The sequence below is a fragment of the Setaria viridis genome, chromosome 7 (genome assembly GCF_005286985.2).
Source record: "Setaria viridis chromosome 7, Setaria_viridis_v4.0, whole genome shotgun sequence".
NCBI classification, from domain to species: Eukaryota; Viridiplantae; Streptophyta; class Magnoliopsida; order Poales; family Poaceae; genus Setaria; species Setaria viridis.
In genome coordinates, this window is record NC_048269.2 from 24,318,253 (window position 1) to 24,332,177 (window position 13,925).

General features: G+C 53.1%; 2 protein-coding genes across 2 annotated transcripts; both read right to left on the reverse strand.

Moving 5' to 3' along the window:
* Positions 1 to 823: 823 nt before the first annotated feature.
* On the reverse strand, positions 824 to 2,415 carry LOC117865421 (uncharacterized). Its single transcript, XM_072295045.1, has one exon. It carries the CDS (start codon positions 2,014 to 2,016, stop codon positions 964 to 966), a length of 1,053 nt encoding a protein of 350 aa, XP_072151146.1. The 5' UTR covers positions 2,017 to 2,415; the 3' UTR covers positions 824 to 963.
* A 6,959-nt stretch (positions 2,416 to 9,374) lies between these two features.
* LOC117862759 (uncharacterized) lies at positions 9,375 to 10,564 on the reverse strand. Its single transcript, XM_034746270.2, has one exon. The coding sequence runs from the start codon at positions 10,276 to 10,278 to the stop codon at positions 9,748 to 9,750; it is 531 nt and encodes a 176-aa protein (XP_034602161.1). The 5' UTR covers positions 10,279 to 10,564; the 3' UTR covers positions 9,375 to 9,747.
* Positions 10,565 to 13,925: the final 3,361 nt, after the last annotated feature.

Below are 13,925 nucleotides of genomic sequence, written 5' to 3' on the forward strand. Positions count from 1 at the left end.
CTCTGGCAGAAACAAAAAAGTGATATCAACCATTACTTATATATGATCTAAGTGATCATATCTACATCAAAAGATAAGTCGGAATTTGAACAGTTGACGGACGTTGTGGCATATGTTACATGAAGAAGAAAAAAATGAACTGAGAAAAGGAGGCCGTGTGCAGCTTGCAACAAAGGAAATGTTTGGTTCCATGTATCTAAGAAAACATGGTGCTACCTATGCATTTAGTTTCTAGATACAATTAGCACGAGCACTCACGTACATCATGACATGTTGTTGGTCATTGCGATAGGCATTGCATCAAACTATTCAACTTGAGACAGGTTAATGTGCAATGACTTTTGTTAACATCATTTAAGATGGCTATTGGTTTTTGCTTCAAGTCTACTCTTATGTTTTCGCATGTTACATCTGAGTAAGTTTATATCATACTAATCCTGAATTCAGAAATTAATCAGTATCAACATGTACTTTACTATATTCAACAATTAGACAGTTCACTGAAATTCACATTAGGTGTGAAACCAACCCAGAACATATCCACAGCGTTTCTGCCCAAAACTTTAAAACATATAGATTAGCAAGCCGTGTAACTTTATGGTTGTACACTACATACCAAGTTAGCTCAGTATGATGAACAAGAGTGATAATCAATAAGCCGGAACCAAACCGTAGTAGTAAAATTGAAATGAAACAAGTGCGTTGATGGTTGTAGCAATACCTGGCGGTCCTTGGAGCCATGTAGGTATGCACTGAAGTCACTAGCCAGTAGAGTGGGCGCAAGCAATGCCAAATTGTTTGTAGTGCTCCTTTTGAAGTACAGGACCTTGTTTTGCACCAAGTCAAGGCGAAGCACATAATGGCCATTGAGCACCAGCTGTCTCCCAATAATCTGCCCGAAATCATCCACCGTGTCCACATACTTAATATCATTCAGAAAAACATAAATGATATCATCTTCATTCATGCTGAGGACAGGGAACATTGGCCTGACCCGCGGCAGCTCCATTTGCCTAAAAAGCTCTCGCTTTCCCAGAGATCTCCCACAAGTACAGTTGAGCCTTTCTTCCACTCTTTCAAATCAGGGGACAAAGTCCAGGTTTTCAACACTACTTCATTGTTAGACGAACCTTCAGGGTAGCCGATCAACGCGACAAACTTGATGGCGCCGCAGACGCAACCCATGGAACGGAACTCTTGTGTATTCATCCCAAGTCGGATATTGTCGGGGGTATACAAGGAGCACCCTTGTGGCAACGGGATGAAACTGAACTCAGGCCCTTGGGGCTTGAACAGGTCACAGATCAAGACGCCAGTGAGGAGATCAACCCAGCAAATGTGTGAGCCCTCAAACGAGAACGTCATGTCGATCTCCAAGAAGTACGTGGGCCCACACAGCTCGGGAGGGAGCGGGAGACGCACCGCCGTCCGCATCCACTCACCGCCCGAGTTCGCAGTGGATGTGGATGACGACCACTGGTAGAGCTCGGCGTCGGGGAGCCCGGGGTGGAACGTGGTGACGAGCTCGGCGAGAACGTAGGCGCCCTCCCCACCGTGGCCGTGGCGCAGGATGGCAGCGCTGAGCCCAAGGCACTTGATAGTGGGCAAAACCCGATACAGGCTTCCGGTGGTGGGTGGATCAAGCTGAGGAATCGCGGAGACGGAGTTGCTCGACGCGTCGTAAACCAGGTAGCATCCGGCCAGATTGTGCGCACCGTTGCCAGGTCGGTACATGCCGGTGTAGAGGACGACGAGGCCCTTGTCGGTGCTCGAGATCATGCCACCCTTTTCTCTTTGCAACTGGTCGGGAATCTCCTGCAGCACGGACAAGCAGGTTACTTCAGGGGGGTCGGCGACCAGCGGATGCGCCTCCATGGCCGCCGCTACCTCTTCCTGACTCTGCTCTCCGCTCGATCCGCCGATTGCGGCTGCTGCTTTCCAGTTCCAGGCGCCTACGGCAACTTTTCCATCAACGAAGTCCACTTTGCGGTCGAGCAAGACCCAGGGAGGAGCCATGATCGGTAGGGTTTGCTTGGATCGAACAAAGGGGGGCCGCTGCGAATTGCGATTTAGGTCGAGGAAGGAGAGGAGAGGAGAAAGTGGGGTAAGGTAGGCAAACCCTCGGCCCCCGACATGTGAAACAGCGGACGGAGGAGATCGAAGGCAAAGGCACGCGGATGCGGGGGTAGTTGGACAGTGGAGATTCTACCCGCAACAAACACACCCTGTTGGGCTCGTGGACCGGGTGAAGGCCGAATTGGGCTCTTTTTTTTTTCTTTCTCACGAAAACAGCATTTCCTGTTACAAGAATATAAGCCGGCCCATCTAGCCTGTCAGGAACCTGAGGTGCCTCCCGCCGATCGGTCGCCCGAGGTGATTCCTGCCGATCAGAAGCCAAAGGTTCCCATCGCTGATCCCAAGCCCGAACCTTCAACGCCCTGAGAGTCTGGGCCATTATGCGCGTGGTGCGAATTGTAGCCGTGGAACATAAGCAATAATCTTGGCAGTGTCCATCGTCAAGTGCTATCAAACTATGCTAACTTCATGTGGAGCTGAACTAACCGAGACGATGTTTCTTTTCTCTACAAATAAAAGGCGAAGCGTTGGTGCCATGAAACTTTATCCAGAAAATTGCTAACGGCAAAATATATGTGTGCTCAATGTGTGCAGTATCCTATTTTTGCTTTAACAACTTCTAGTAGGGAAGGCAACCAATGAATGTTTTTAATCTTACGAGGCATTTTCTGGTGCTAATCTTACAAGGTATTTTCAATACTTTGTCAGTTTATGAGGGACATCAGTGACACCACTTCTGCTTGCTCCTCTGTCGTCACCGTTTGAGTACATCTCCTTCCTGGTCAGCTTCTACCGCTCTCTAGCGGAAACAAATAGACATGTCTTGATGTCTGTCGGCTCAAACATTATAATTCAGAATTTCGGATAGGTAATTCGTAAGGGTAATGTCTGTCACCGTCACTACTTCGTTCCGAGTTGGGAAGGCTGTTAGTGATCTGCATACTGATTGCCTACTAGCTCTGAATAAACCGTGCCACCAAGTCTAACCTTATGCCAACTTTGAATTCAGAATTTAATTTAAGTATTGAACTTCAACTTGTACCTTGTTATATTCATAGATTAGACAAGTGTATGATGCTTGCATGTATTCGAGAAGTGTAGACTCAGACTGAGTAGAAAACAAATAAATATCTGCCATTGCTCTAAAACATGGAAAAGTCTAAAGCTCAAACCTGATGGGATACAGTTGAACGCACAGATATATCCGCTAGCTAGCTTGTGCCAAATTTTTAATTGCGTGTAGGGAGTTCACTGGTGTGTGAGATAAACACAGTAACAGGCTAACAGCCATCACTCAAACGTGAATAAAAAAGGGGTTCAGATGGAAGTCATGAAACTTTAGCCATAGATGAAGAGGAGGGAGAGGCCCCTAGATATGAATCTTGGATCTGCCCCTGACTATATAGTACATCGGCGTTGTTAGCGCCCGAACGTCCAATGGGAAGTTTCCCATCGAACACTTTGTTGCAACATCAAAATACAACATATGCAACATCGAAAATATATAGTTGCAACATTTGAAAAAATAAATATGTCGTTCATTTCTGGGATAGAAAATTCCCACCGCAACATGAACCTTATATTTCATGCAACATTCACTATGAAATATGAAAAAATAATAGTTGCAACATCAATACTTAATTATCGCAACATATGTCGGAGCTTCCGATTTTTCTTCCCCATCCGAACACCTGTGTCTTAGCATTACCGATAGTACATTAGAGAGTGGTGGTGGTAGCATTACTGGATGAGCAAGTACCTGTCGGGTCCTTCGAGCCCTGTACGTATGCACTGAGTTCACTAGCAAGGAGAGAGGGCCTAAGCCAACCCGGCCAAATCATCTGTGGAGCTCTTTGTGAAGGACAGGACCTTCTTTCGCACCATGTCGAGGCGAAGCACGTAACGGGCTCCGGATAGGGATGTCCACGCAGCAGCACTCCGGCAACGGGACGAAGCTGAACTCGGGCCCTTCCGGCGCGAGCAGGTCGCAGACCAAGACGCCGGCGAAGAGGTCGACCCAGCACACGCGCGATCCTGCGAGCGGGAACGCCATGTCGACCTCGAAGGAGTACGTGGGCCCGCAGATCGAGCTGGGGAGGGAGAGGGAAGCGCACCGCCTGCGGGGTCCACTGGCCGGCGGGGTCCGCGGTGCACGACGACGTCGACGACCACCACAGGTAGAGTTCGCGTCGGGGAGCACGCGGTCGTGCGTGGTGACGAGCTCCGCGAGAACGTAGGCGTCCTCCCCGCCGCCGCGGTGGCGCAGGATGGCGGCGCTGCGCCCAAGGCCGTCCATGGCGGGCAAACCGGGCGAGTGGTCGGGAGGAAGCGGGGGGACCGCGGAGACGGAGCTGCTGGAGGCGTCGTAGACCAGGTAGCATCCGGACCCGGAGAAGCCGCGGTTGCCAGGACGGTACGAGCCGGTGTATAGGACGGCGAGGCCCTCGTCGGTGCTCGAGATCTCGCCGCCGTGTACTCCCCCCATGTTCTCGGCGGGAGTCTGCCGCAGCATGGACAGGTAGGTCACTTCAGGGGGTTCGGCGATTGCCACGGCGGGTTTCATGGCCGACATTGCCTCCTCCGGACTCGGCACTCCACCGATTGCGGTGGCGGCGGCGCCGGTTCCGTTGATAAAATGCACCGTGCGGTGGAGCCGGAGGAGAACCCACGGAGTCTCCATCATACGAACGTAAGGTTTTGGGTAGAACAAGGGTGGACTGCCTAGATCTCTCTCTGTCTCAATAAATCGATTGATCAATCGAAATGGGAATTGCTTGGATCTCGAAACAAGGGTGCAGCAGCGCAAGGGACGGCAAAATCGGCAATTACAAAGCGTAAGCAACGCGGTCTTTTTTTTAGCAAAAGCAAACACGCGGAGGCCCAGCTTGAGGCCCAGCTGTTCTAACGAGCGCGCTGAGGCCCATGTAATAGCCCACGTTTCGTTTTCGTGTTTTTTTTATATATTTATTATCTCTGTTTTTTCTTTCAGTCTCTCTGTTTTCGAATGATGCATACAGCATACCCCTAACTGGAGCTTGTGTATCCTTCAAAAAAAAAACCCGGAAGCTTGTGTAAATGGAAGACTTAATGCTAGAACAGATTTGTGATCCACGAGCTAAACATCACTGACGCCATAAATACAGTCCTCCACTCCTCAACTGAGCAAGCACGCCGCTCGGTTTGGTTGTGTGCACGACGCATCATTCATCTGTGGCTCGCGAGTTGCGATCGAAGCAAGATATTTCCCCTTCGCCTTTTGGTGGGGTTTTTTTTGTATTTGCGATTTGCAGCTGTGGAACATCGGGACGATGCCGCTTGTCCTTTCTCGTGGGCCGTGCTTGTCCACCGCTGTCCAACTCGTTCAACTTCGCGTGGGGCTGAAGAAATGGACGCCTTCTTTTCTCCGAGAACAACAGGTGATGGAAGCATAGCCACCCACAAGTTCAATGGATGCAAACGTCGATTTACGCGTGGAATGGCACATGGCTCTTCACTCTTCAGGTCAAGGAACCCTGTCGAAAAGAAAAGAGTGGCATCGTTGTTGCCTCGTACTCAGAGTGATTAGTGCTGATCTCTATCTAACAGCAGATGGCTGGCTCGCGCCCATTTGCCTCCACGATGGTTGTTGATCCTCTGCGGCTGGTCCATAATCGGGATGACTCGAGTTACCCGTGGCTCGTGGCTTTTTTGTCTGAAACAAACAAAAGACGTGGTGAAGTATAGCCATCAACACTCCAGGACTAAATCGCCTCTCCAATCAGTGGGCATAGCTGTGCACGGATAAGCCGGTTTTGCATCTTCTCCGGTGCCTAGTACCCATCTGGCCATCATTCATCCCCCGGGACCTTGACACCACCACTAATAACACCTCGAACCGTACCGGTTTGTCCAGAAACGCTTGGACTGTCATAAGGATGCCATCCACTCATCACCTCCAAACATAGCAGGAAATGCAAGATCAGATCTAGTCCGGATCAAGAAACCGTTGGCCAGCTGATTTACGACGAATCGTGATCGTCTAAGATGTGCGTTCTGCCGATTCAGAGCAGGCACAATGCCGATTGCAGCTCTGGAGTTGACGCGGGGAGGGCGTTTTCTGAATTCTGACGACAGTACTCGTATGTGCACTGCCCTGCTAATTGTAGCGACTGAACAGCGCTGCTTTGGCGACTGAAATTATAGCTCCGCACAGAGAGCTACGGGCTACCGATTTCGACTGATTCTGCATCTCTCATGAGACAAGGACATCTCAATTCTTGCAGCGACAGCGCTATCAGTGTGATCACTGTTGGCTCGAGTGTACAGCCCTTGACCTCGCACACGGGTTCCGTAGCGACCGCGCCACTGTTAGATCGTAATAAACCATACTGTCCGCGCACACGAACGTGCCGCCGGGAGATGGAGCTGCTCCGGCATCCTCCCGTGTTGAGTCATGAATCTTGATCGATCTCCATCGATGTGCCATGATGTGCTACAGTGCGGCCACATCAGCAACGCCGATTATTGGATAGAGCTTGTCTTGGCATGACATGAAATGCATCATGCATCAGTCCGGAGGAGGAGCCGCCAAGGGGCACGAGCGGCGGTTGCCCGTCGTGTCGACGTCAGCAAAATTGTTGCCGTTTCAGGACGGGGCACCCCGTTTCGCCGTTTCGGGCTCGGCAGAGCATGTTTGATAACACTTCACTCCACCAACTTCACAAAATTTCTTGCTAAACATGTCTAGCTCCACAAACTCTAGCTCCAGAAAAAACGTGGAGCTAGAGGTCAGATTCACGTTTTACCTCAGGTACCTCAGCGGGTGTTCAAAAACACAAATTTTAAACCTCCTCATAGAATTCAGTGTTATCTACCCACCATCGCCACTTGTTACCAACTTACCTGTTCGCGAAACAAAACAATTGCTCTTCTCCCCTCCCTCCCATCACCCCGTTCCCTTCTTCCCCTCGTTTTTTTCCCACCGGACCGCACCTCCTGCGCTGTCGTTGCCCGCCGGGACGCCGCCCCTCAGGTCGCACTGTTGTTGCTCCTCCGACCACGCCTTCGCCGCTCACCAGGGTCAAGCCTTCGTCGCTTCTCCGCCCGCGGCGCTTCGCTGCTCCCCACGGGCTGCGCCCGGCCGACCGTTGCGCCGCGCGTGCTGCTGCCGCTTGTAGGGGCCGCGCTGCCGCCGCCCCATGGGGCCTGGTCGCACGCGGCTGCCGATCTCGATTCTGCTCCCGCTTTGCAATCCTCTGTCCGTGCAGGCAGCAAGCAATCATGCATGCTTTTTGTTCTTTTGTCTTCAATTTGTCAATTCTTAAATGAAACAGAGTGATCGATTCTGAGGGATTGAGGGCCAGGATGTAGCGTTCGGCGGCATCGATCAATTCTTCACATATTGTTTTTTTTATATAATATCAATCCTTCGCAGATTGTTCTTCCCCAAAAGCTAGAGCACTTGGAGCATCATCCCTGCATCCATGGCCCATGTGGCGAGGATACTCGTGGTGTCTGTGGCCATGACGCTGGGCAGCGCTGCTCGCACCCACGTCTACTCGGGCCGCCGCCGTGCGTGAATAGAGGAAGAGAAGGGAGAAAAGAGAGGATGGAGGAAGAAGAGGTGGTGAAAAAAAGAAGAGAATGACACGTGGGTTCATTAATAAATGGTAAAATAAACTATTTACAATTCCTCATATTTTTAGATTTGAATTACTATAATCAGCTAAACATGTATAACAATTCTATATTTATCTAAAGTTGGTGGAGTGGAACTAAAAAAGAATAAAGTTGGTGGAGTGGAGTGTTGCCCCACACTCCTAACTATCGGCACCCGTACGTGGGCTCCGGCGAGAGCGAGGAAGCGCCGCAACCGCCGTGCGGAACAAGAACAATCCTGACCTGAGCCTGACGCCAACCGCGCCCACTGACCCGACCTCGCGCTGCGCCCACTGACCCGACCTCGCGCTCACCTACCACCGTCAAAACCATCGGCCGAGCGCGCCGGCCGGGAACGGTTCGGCAGCCCATAGGAACGGCGGGTTCGCCCGTCGCCCGCGCGCTTGGCCTCGCGCGGCAGCGGACACGCGCACCCCGGCGGCCTCAGCTGTCGCCGCGGCCGGCCACGCCACCGGCACCACTTGTATCCACCGCGCAGCACTTGCTGCCCGGTGACGCGCGCTCCACGTGCGGAAAATGTGCGCTGCCCAGAGGCTTCGAGCGAGCGAGCGCGCTGCCTGGACGGGTCACACGCACGTATCGCGGTAGAAGCCTCGCCTCTTTAACGTGCGGCGACGATCCTCCACTCGTACTCCAGGCCGATCGATTAAAAAGTATCCCAGGTGGCGGCAGGCCAGCGGCACCGCGGCTGCGCGGGGCATGGGCAACACCGCAGTAGGCAGCTGCTCGGGCCCGACAAATTCCGACCCGGCGAAGTGCGAGGCCCCCCCGCGTGCCACCGGTGCCACCCACGGACTGCATGCCAGGATGGAGAGGCGGGCTCACAGCCTCACATGCTACCCTATCCCGTCCAAACTGCCGCGCACGTCTCGCGCCGTGCTCGGGGCGGTGTCCCTGCCACGGACCTCCCTCGTCTGCTCCTCGCTTTCTCGTCGGGTTTGAAAAAATCGCGCAGCGGGTCATGATGAGATCACTCATCAGTGTAGTGAGCGTCACGACTCGGCGGTGGGTCGGGCGGGAAGTCGTCTCGTCCTGATGGTTTCCGCTTTCTGTGTGCACCAGCCGCAGCAGCAGCAGCAAGAAAGAAGGATGGGTGGGGGGCGTTGGCGCGGGGCACCAGCAGCAGCAGCGCCGGGGAAAACGACGCCGCGCCACGCCATCGCGGATTATTACGAGCGGTAGGGCCCTGCGTCTACTGTGAACGATCGTCAATTATTGATGCGCTCTGGCGCGGAGACCCGCAGCATGGTGTGTGAGCGTGCGTGTTTTTTCTTAATCCAGCCTCGAACCGAACGTTTCTTTTGCTGTCAGGGGTTTTGTACCCAAGCTATTTTAAGAGCTGTCGATGACTGAAATCTCTCAGCGTCTGCCTACTGTTCGGTGGGGCCGCATCGCCGTTACGTCGAGGCTGGCGTGAGCTCTCGGTCACGTCGATCGTTTGGTGCTGTGTCTGCAGTATCGGTGCTGATCTACTAATAAGGTGCGGCGGCTGTAGCACTCGTTCAAAAGAAATGGAGAGTGATTTTAGCAGCTGCAATTTGGAGTAGCTCACCATTTCCGCTCCTGTTGAATTTTTGCAATTTGGCACAGAACACAGTAGAAGTAGCTATGCTAGAATATATGTATATGTCCGCTGGAACTTGGTAGAATTAGACCTTTTTCATGTTTCAAAATAACATAGAAGGGATCAATCAACTGACTGATCGTACAAATTCGTCCTTTCTCCAGGTGCCCTTAAAATTGTCACACCATGAATGAACACCCCCACCCTCTCTGGCTTGCATCTCCATGGACAAAACAAGAAAAAAGAAAAGAAAACAAAGGCTTACTAACCCGACTTTTTCCCCTTAACGCAAGGCAAAAGGAAGAAAAACAAGAGGAAGAAGAAAAAAGAAATCAAGAGATAAGCAATTAGTAGTGCTCATTTTCTAACCTATGCTACCTAGAGCAAACCGGCGACCGCGCGCCGAACGCGGGCCAAGCTCTCCTGCCAGCGCGCCGATCGGCTCCTCATCAGTCCTCGAAGCCGGTCCTCTTCCAGACGGCGTCCCGCACCCGGCTGAGGTCGCGCCCCTTGAGCGTCCTGCCGATCCCCTCGTGCACCGACAGCGACGCGGCCCGGCTGCGCCACGCCAGCTCGTGCGGCGGCACCATCTCCGAACCGCCGCTGCCCACCCTGCCATAGCCGCCGTCGTCCTCCCCATCGAGCTCCCACTCGCCCGCGTGGTGGTCCCGGTACTCGACCCCGAGGATCTTCTGCCAGTCCGGTATGTTCATCGGCAGCGACCCCGGCTCGGCGTCCGCTGGCTTCTTCCGCGCGGCGCGGGAGGCCGGGATCGGGCGCGCCCGGGCCGCGGCCAGCTCGCCGCCGCCGGGGCTCGAGTCCACCATGCCGCCGCCGGCAGCCCCCGGGCCGAAAGAGCCCCAGACGTCCGACTCGTCGAACTCCTCCGCCGTGCCGGGGCCCCTCGCGGCGGCGCCCCTGGACGGTGCGAACATCCGGTACGCGTGCTTCGCGGCCGCCGACCTCGCGCTCCCGGCCATGCCGATGATCGATCGGGTGTCCCTGCTTTGCTACCTTCACCGTGACGGCGCTTCGCTTCGCGGAGGGTCGCGCAACCACCGATCTTTTGCCGAGGAGGGAGTGACGCGAGGGCTCTAGGAGGGCAATGGTTTTGGAGCTTGCGCGGGGTTGGATTTTATAGGGTCTGGAGGTGGTGAGGAGATCGGGGGCGGAGGCCGGGAAAAGCAATGGGTGGGCTGCAAGAGCGAGACGACGACTGACGAGAGGGACTGGAAGCGGATAAGGCTGTTTCCGGAATGACGGCACTGCCCTCCGGCGGGTTTGGCGCGCCACGGCCACGGGTTACAGCTGCGCACGGCGGACTGTGGGCGCCGGGCGTGGCCCGTGGGGGCGGCCTTTGTCTGGGACTCTGAGGTGTGGCCACGCCAACGTTGGATCATAGTTTTGTCACCCCTCACCCGCCATCCGGATAACCTTGTGATGGCAACAGCGCAAAGCCATGCAATGATGCGAAGCAGAACCCCACCGGACCAGGGACGTTGGTGTGTGACCTTCCACCGGACACACATTTTTGTCACTTGTGGATCTTTCTCCTTTTTTTTCAGAAAAAAGTTTTTGTCGCCTCTGATCTGAAAAGAAGTGCTAAACGCCGTCTAAAAGAAGTGCTAAAATACCTTTCTTTTCATTGCTTTTGTGTGCTTTAGTTATGATAACCATTAGAGCGGTAAAATTGTATGTAACGCTCGGTCATTTTAAGTTATACGGCCACTGGTCACAAACCCGTTTCCATTTCCATTGCAGATAGAATATACATAAAATTGACGTTAAATTGTTTTTTTAGTTTGAACGACCGACAGCTTTTGATGGTATTTCGGACCGCCGACTAGGGATTGGACGCCACGTTTTTCTCATTTCCGATGGCTAGCACACAAGAGATAAGGAGTTATACTGGTTCAGAAAAATCCCTACATCCAGTTTCGACAGGAGTCGTGTTTATTGGATCAAGTGCACTGGATTTACAACGGGATACTTGCAAGCAAACATTCGTGCGATATGTGGGTGTATGCGTTGAATGCGAGAGAGAGAGAAAGGAAGTCCGATTCCCCTTATATAGGCCAGGGACCGAGCAACAATGTTGAATGGAAGGGTCCCCGACCTCGAAGGTCGGGGGTCGTGGCGTGATCGGGGTAGCCAAGGGGCCTCCTTGTCCTGTCCTCTTGGGCGGTCGTGGGTTTCGCACGTCCTATATGGTGGCTCCTGTGCGGCGTGGACCACTTACGCACGGCCTGGCCTACTTCCGCGGTATGCCCCGTCTCATCCGCCAACCTCATGACATTGAACAAGATGGAAGCGGCCACTGATGTCCGCACCGGAGATGAGTGGGTGAGCCCCGGTCAACGGCCTGAGCGGGACGTGCCGCTTCCCTCGGCTTCCCCCAACCTGCCCACGGCCAATCCACGCCGTTACGACCGACACTGTGTCCCACCTCGCCTGCGGGCCCGTACCGGGTCTGGCGTAGTGGCATGACTTTGAGCCTGACGGATCGTCCTGGTGATGAGGGTGATGATGACGTTGGGGGCGCGTGGGTGCGTATGGTCTCACGTGGCCTTATCCTACAAGTCGTCCTGGGCGGTTCAAGGGGTGTAGCCTCACTCTCGGACCCTCGGTCAAAATTCGGCTCCCTCTGCCTGGTCATGTCCCCGCGTGGGGTGGTCATAAAATTCGGCTCCCTCTGCCCGATCATGTCCCCGCGTGGGGTGGTCAAAGAGGTCACACTCCGCATTTAATGCCTCCGGTACGATGCAAGTCTTCCTAAGTCAAGGAATGGACGGGGCGTTGTGGGCCCCTTGCGAGCCCTGCCCCTGATCTGGCCAAACTGGTGGGTTGTGGTCCTCAGCCCCCGATCAGGGGAGGTCAGGAGGTGGGCCGTGGTGTCTCCTAGGCCGCCTTTAGCATACTTCTAGCTATTGGGCCTTTTGACCTTTTGGTGTCTAGTTGCCTTAGCCCCTTTCCCGGTGGTACCCAGGTACCCGTCAGCTTTGGTGCGAAGCTGATTGAGGGGGTGTTTGGGAACATCGTGCTAAACTTTAGCACCTATCACATCGGATGTTTGGATACTAATTAGGAGTATTAAATATAGTCTAATTACAAAACTAATTGCACAGATAGAGTCTAATTCGTGAGACAAAACTATTCTGCCTAATTAGTTCATGATTTGACAATGTGGTGCTACAGTAACTATTTGCTAATGATGGATTAATTAGCCTTAATAGATTTATCTCGCGAATTAAACTCCATTTGTGCAATTAGTTTTGTAATTAGCTCATGTTTAGTCCTAATTATCATCCGAATATCCGATGTGACCCTGCTAAAGTTTAGCACCTCGTATCCAAATACCCTTGAGTATTTCTATGAACTCTTAATACTTTTGATGAAAACACTTAAACAATCTAATTAACTAGATATTTTTAAACAACCGTCAATTGGTACAAACTAAATGGTAGTGGAAAACAAAATTATCAGAGTCATAAACGAAGAAGCACTAGAACATCATTTCCAGGAAAGAGAGAACCAAGTGAGCAGCTAAAAGAAGCCGTGGTATACTTTTGAGGGGTCGCGATAACTGGTACTTGGGGCCATAATAATTGGCGCAAGGGCAGTTCCGGCATCTGATCGGCGTATGACAGGAACAAAAATAATATTCCAGGGCCTCGACTTTCTCGCTGCACGCACGATGGCAGCACAGGGCCCTCGCTTGCGTCCTGTCCATGGGTCTCCGACGGCGACACGGGGTCTCGCCACGTAACGCCGCCGGTGGCCCCGCGCGGCCACGTGAAGGGGCGGCCTACTGGCACCACGGTCGCCGTGGGGGCGGAGGGACGGAGAGGGACGGAGGCTAGAAAGTGGGCGCCCCAGTTGGCGGGTTCAAAAAATAAAAACTCATGACCCTGACACGCGGGCCCCACGACCAGGTCTGTACCATACCGCGTCTAAGCAGCAGGATTTTGCGATTTACACGACAGATAAGTATGTGATGCTAAAAATATTGTCCCTGATTACGGATATGCATAGGCGGAGCGGAGCACCTTTGGAATGTACTGGTCCAAGGCAGCCTCCAAAGATTTACTACAGAGTACAGACAAGCTGGCAGCATTTTCTACTACAGTGCAAAGAATAGGAGCCCATGCCTTTTTGAGGTGAGAGGACGATGTGATCCACAGGACCGTGGACAGCGATCGGCAAGCAACCGAAACTGCGACCATATCATGGGCAATAACGCTGTACGTTTTCCCCCCTTTCTGCGAGCGTGACAAGAACACTGCTGCCGCCAAAAGAAATCATGCATGATGCATGCAGTCTCCTTTTAGAGCAGCATTACGAGAGACGACGCACGACCAAACTTTCTTGGACTTTGGACAAACTATCCACTCCACGTTGAGGTCCCAGTGCAGCTAATGGCGCGTCACGCGGACAGCAGAAGGGTACGGCGCGGCCAGCTGCGACGACACCGCAGGATGGCTGAATCCACGGTGGCCGCTGTGACCACAGCCACAGTAGTGCACAGTGTTTCTCCATCAGTCGTGTTTATCGTCCGATCCGCTCGTCCTTTCCCGGGGAATCGGAGATCGCCGTGTTATCGCCTGCACTGCAACTGCAAGGCTGCGAC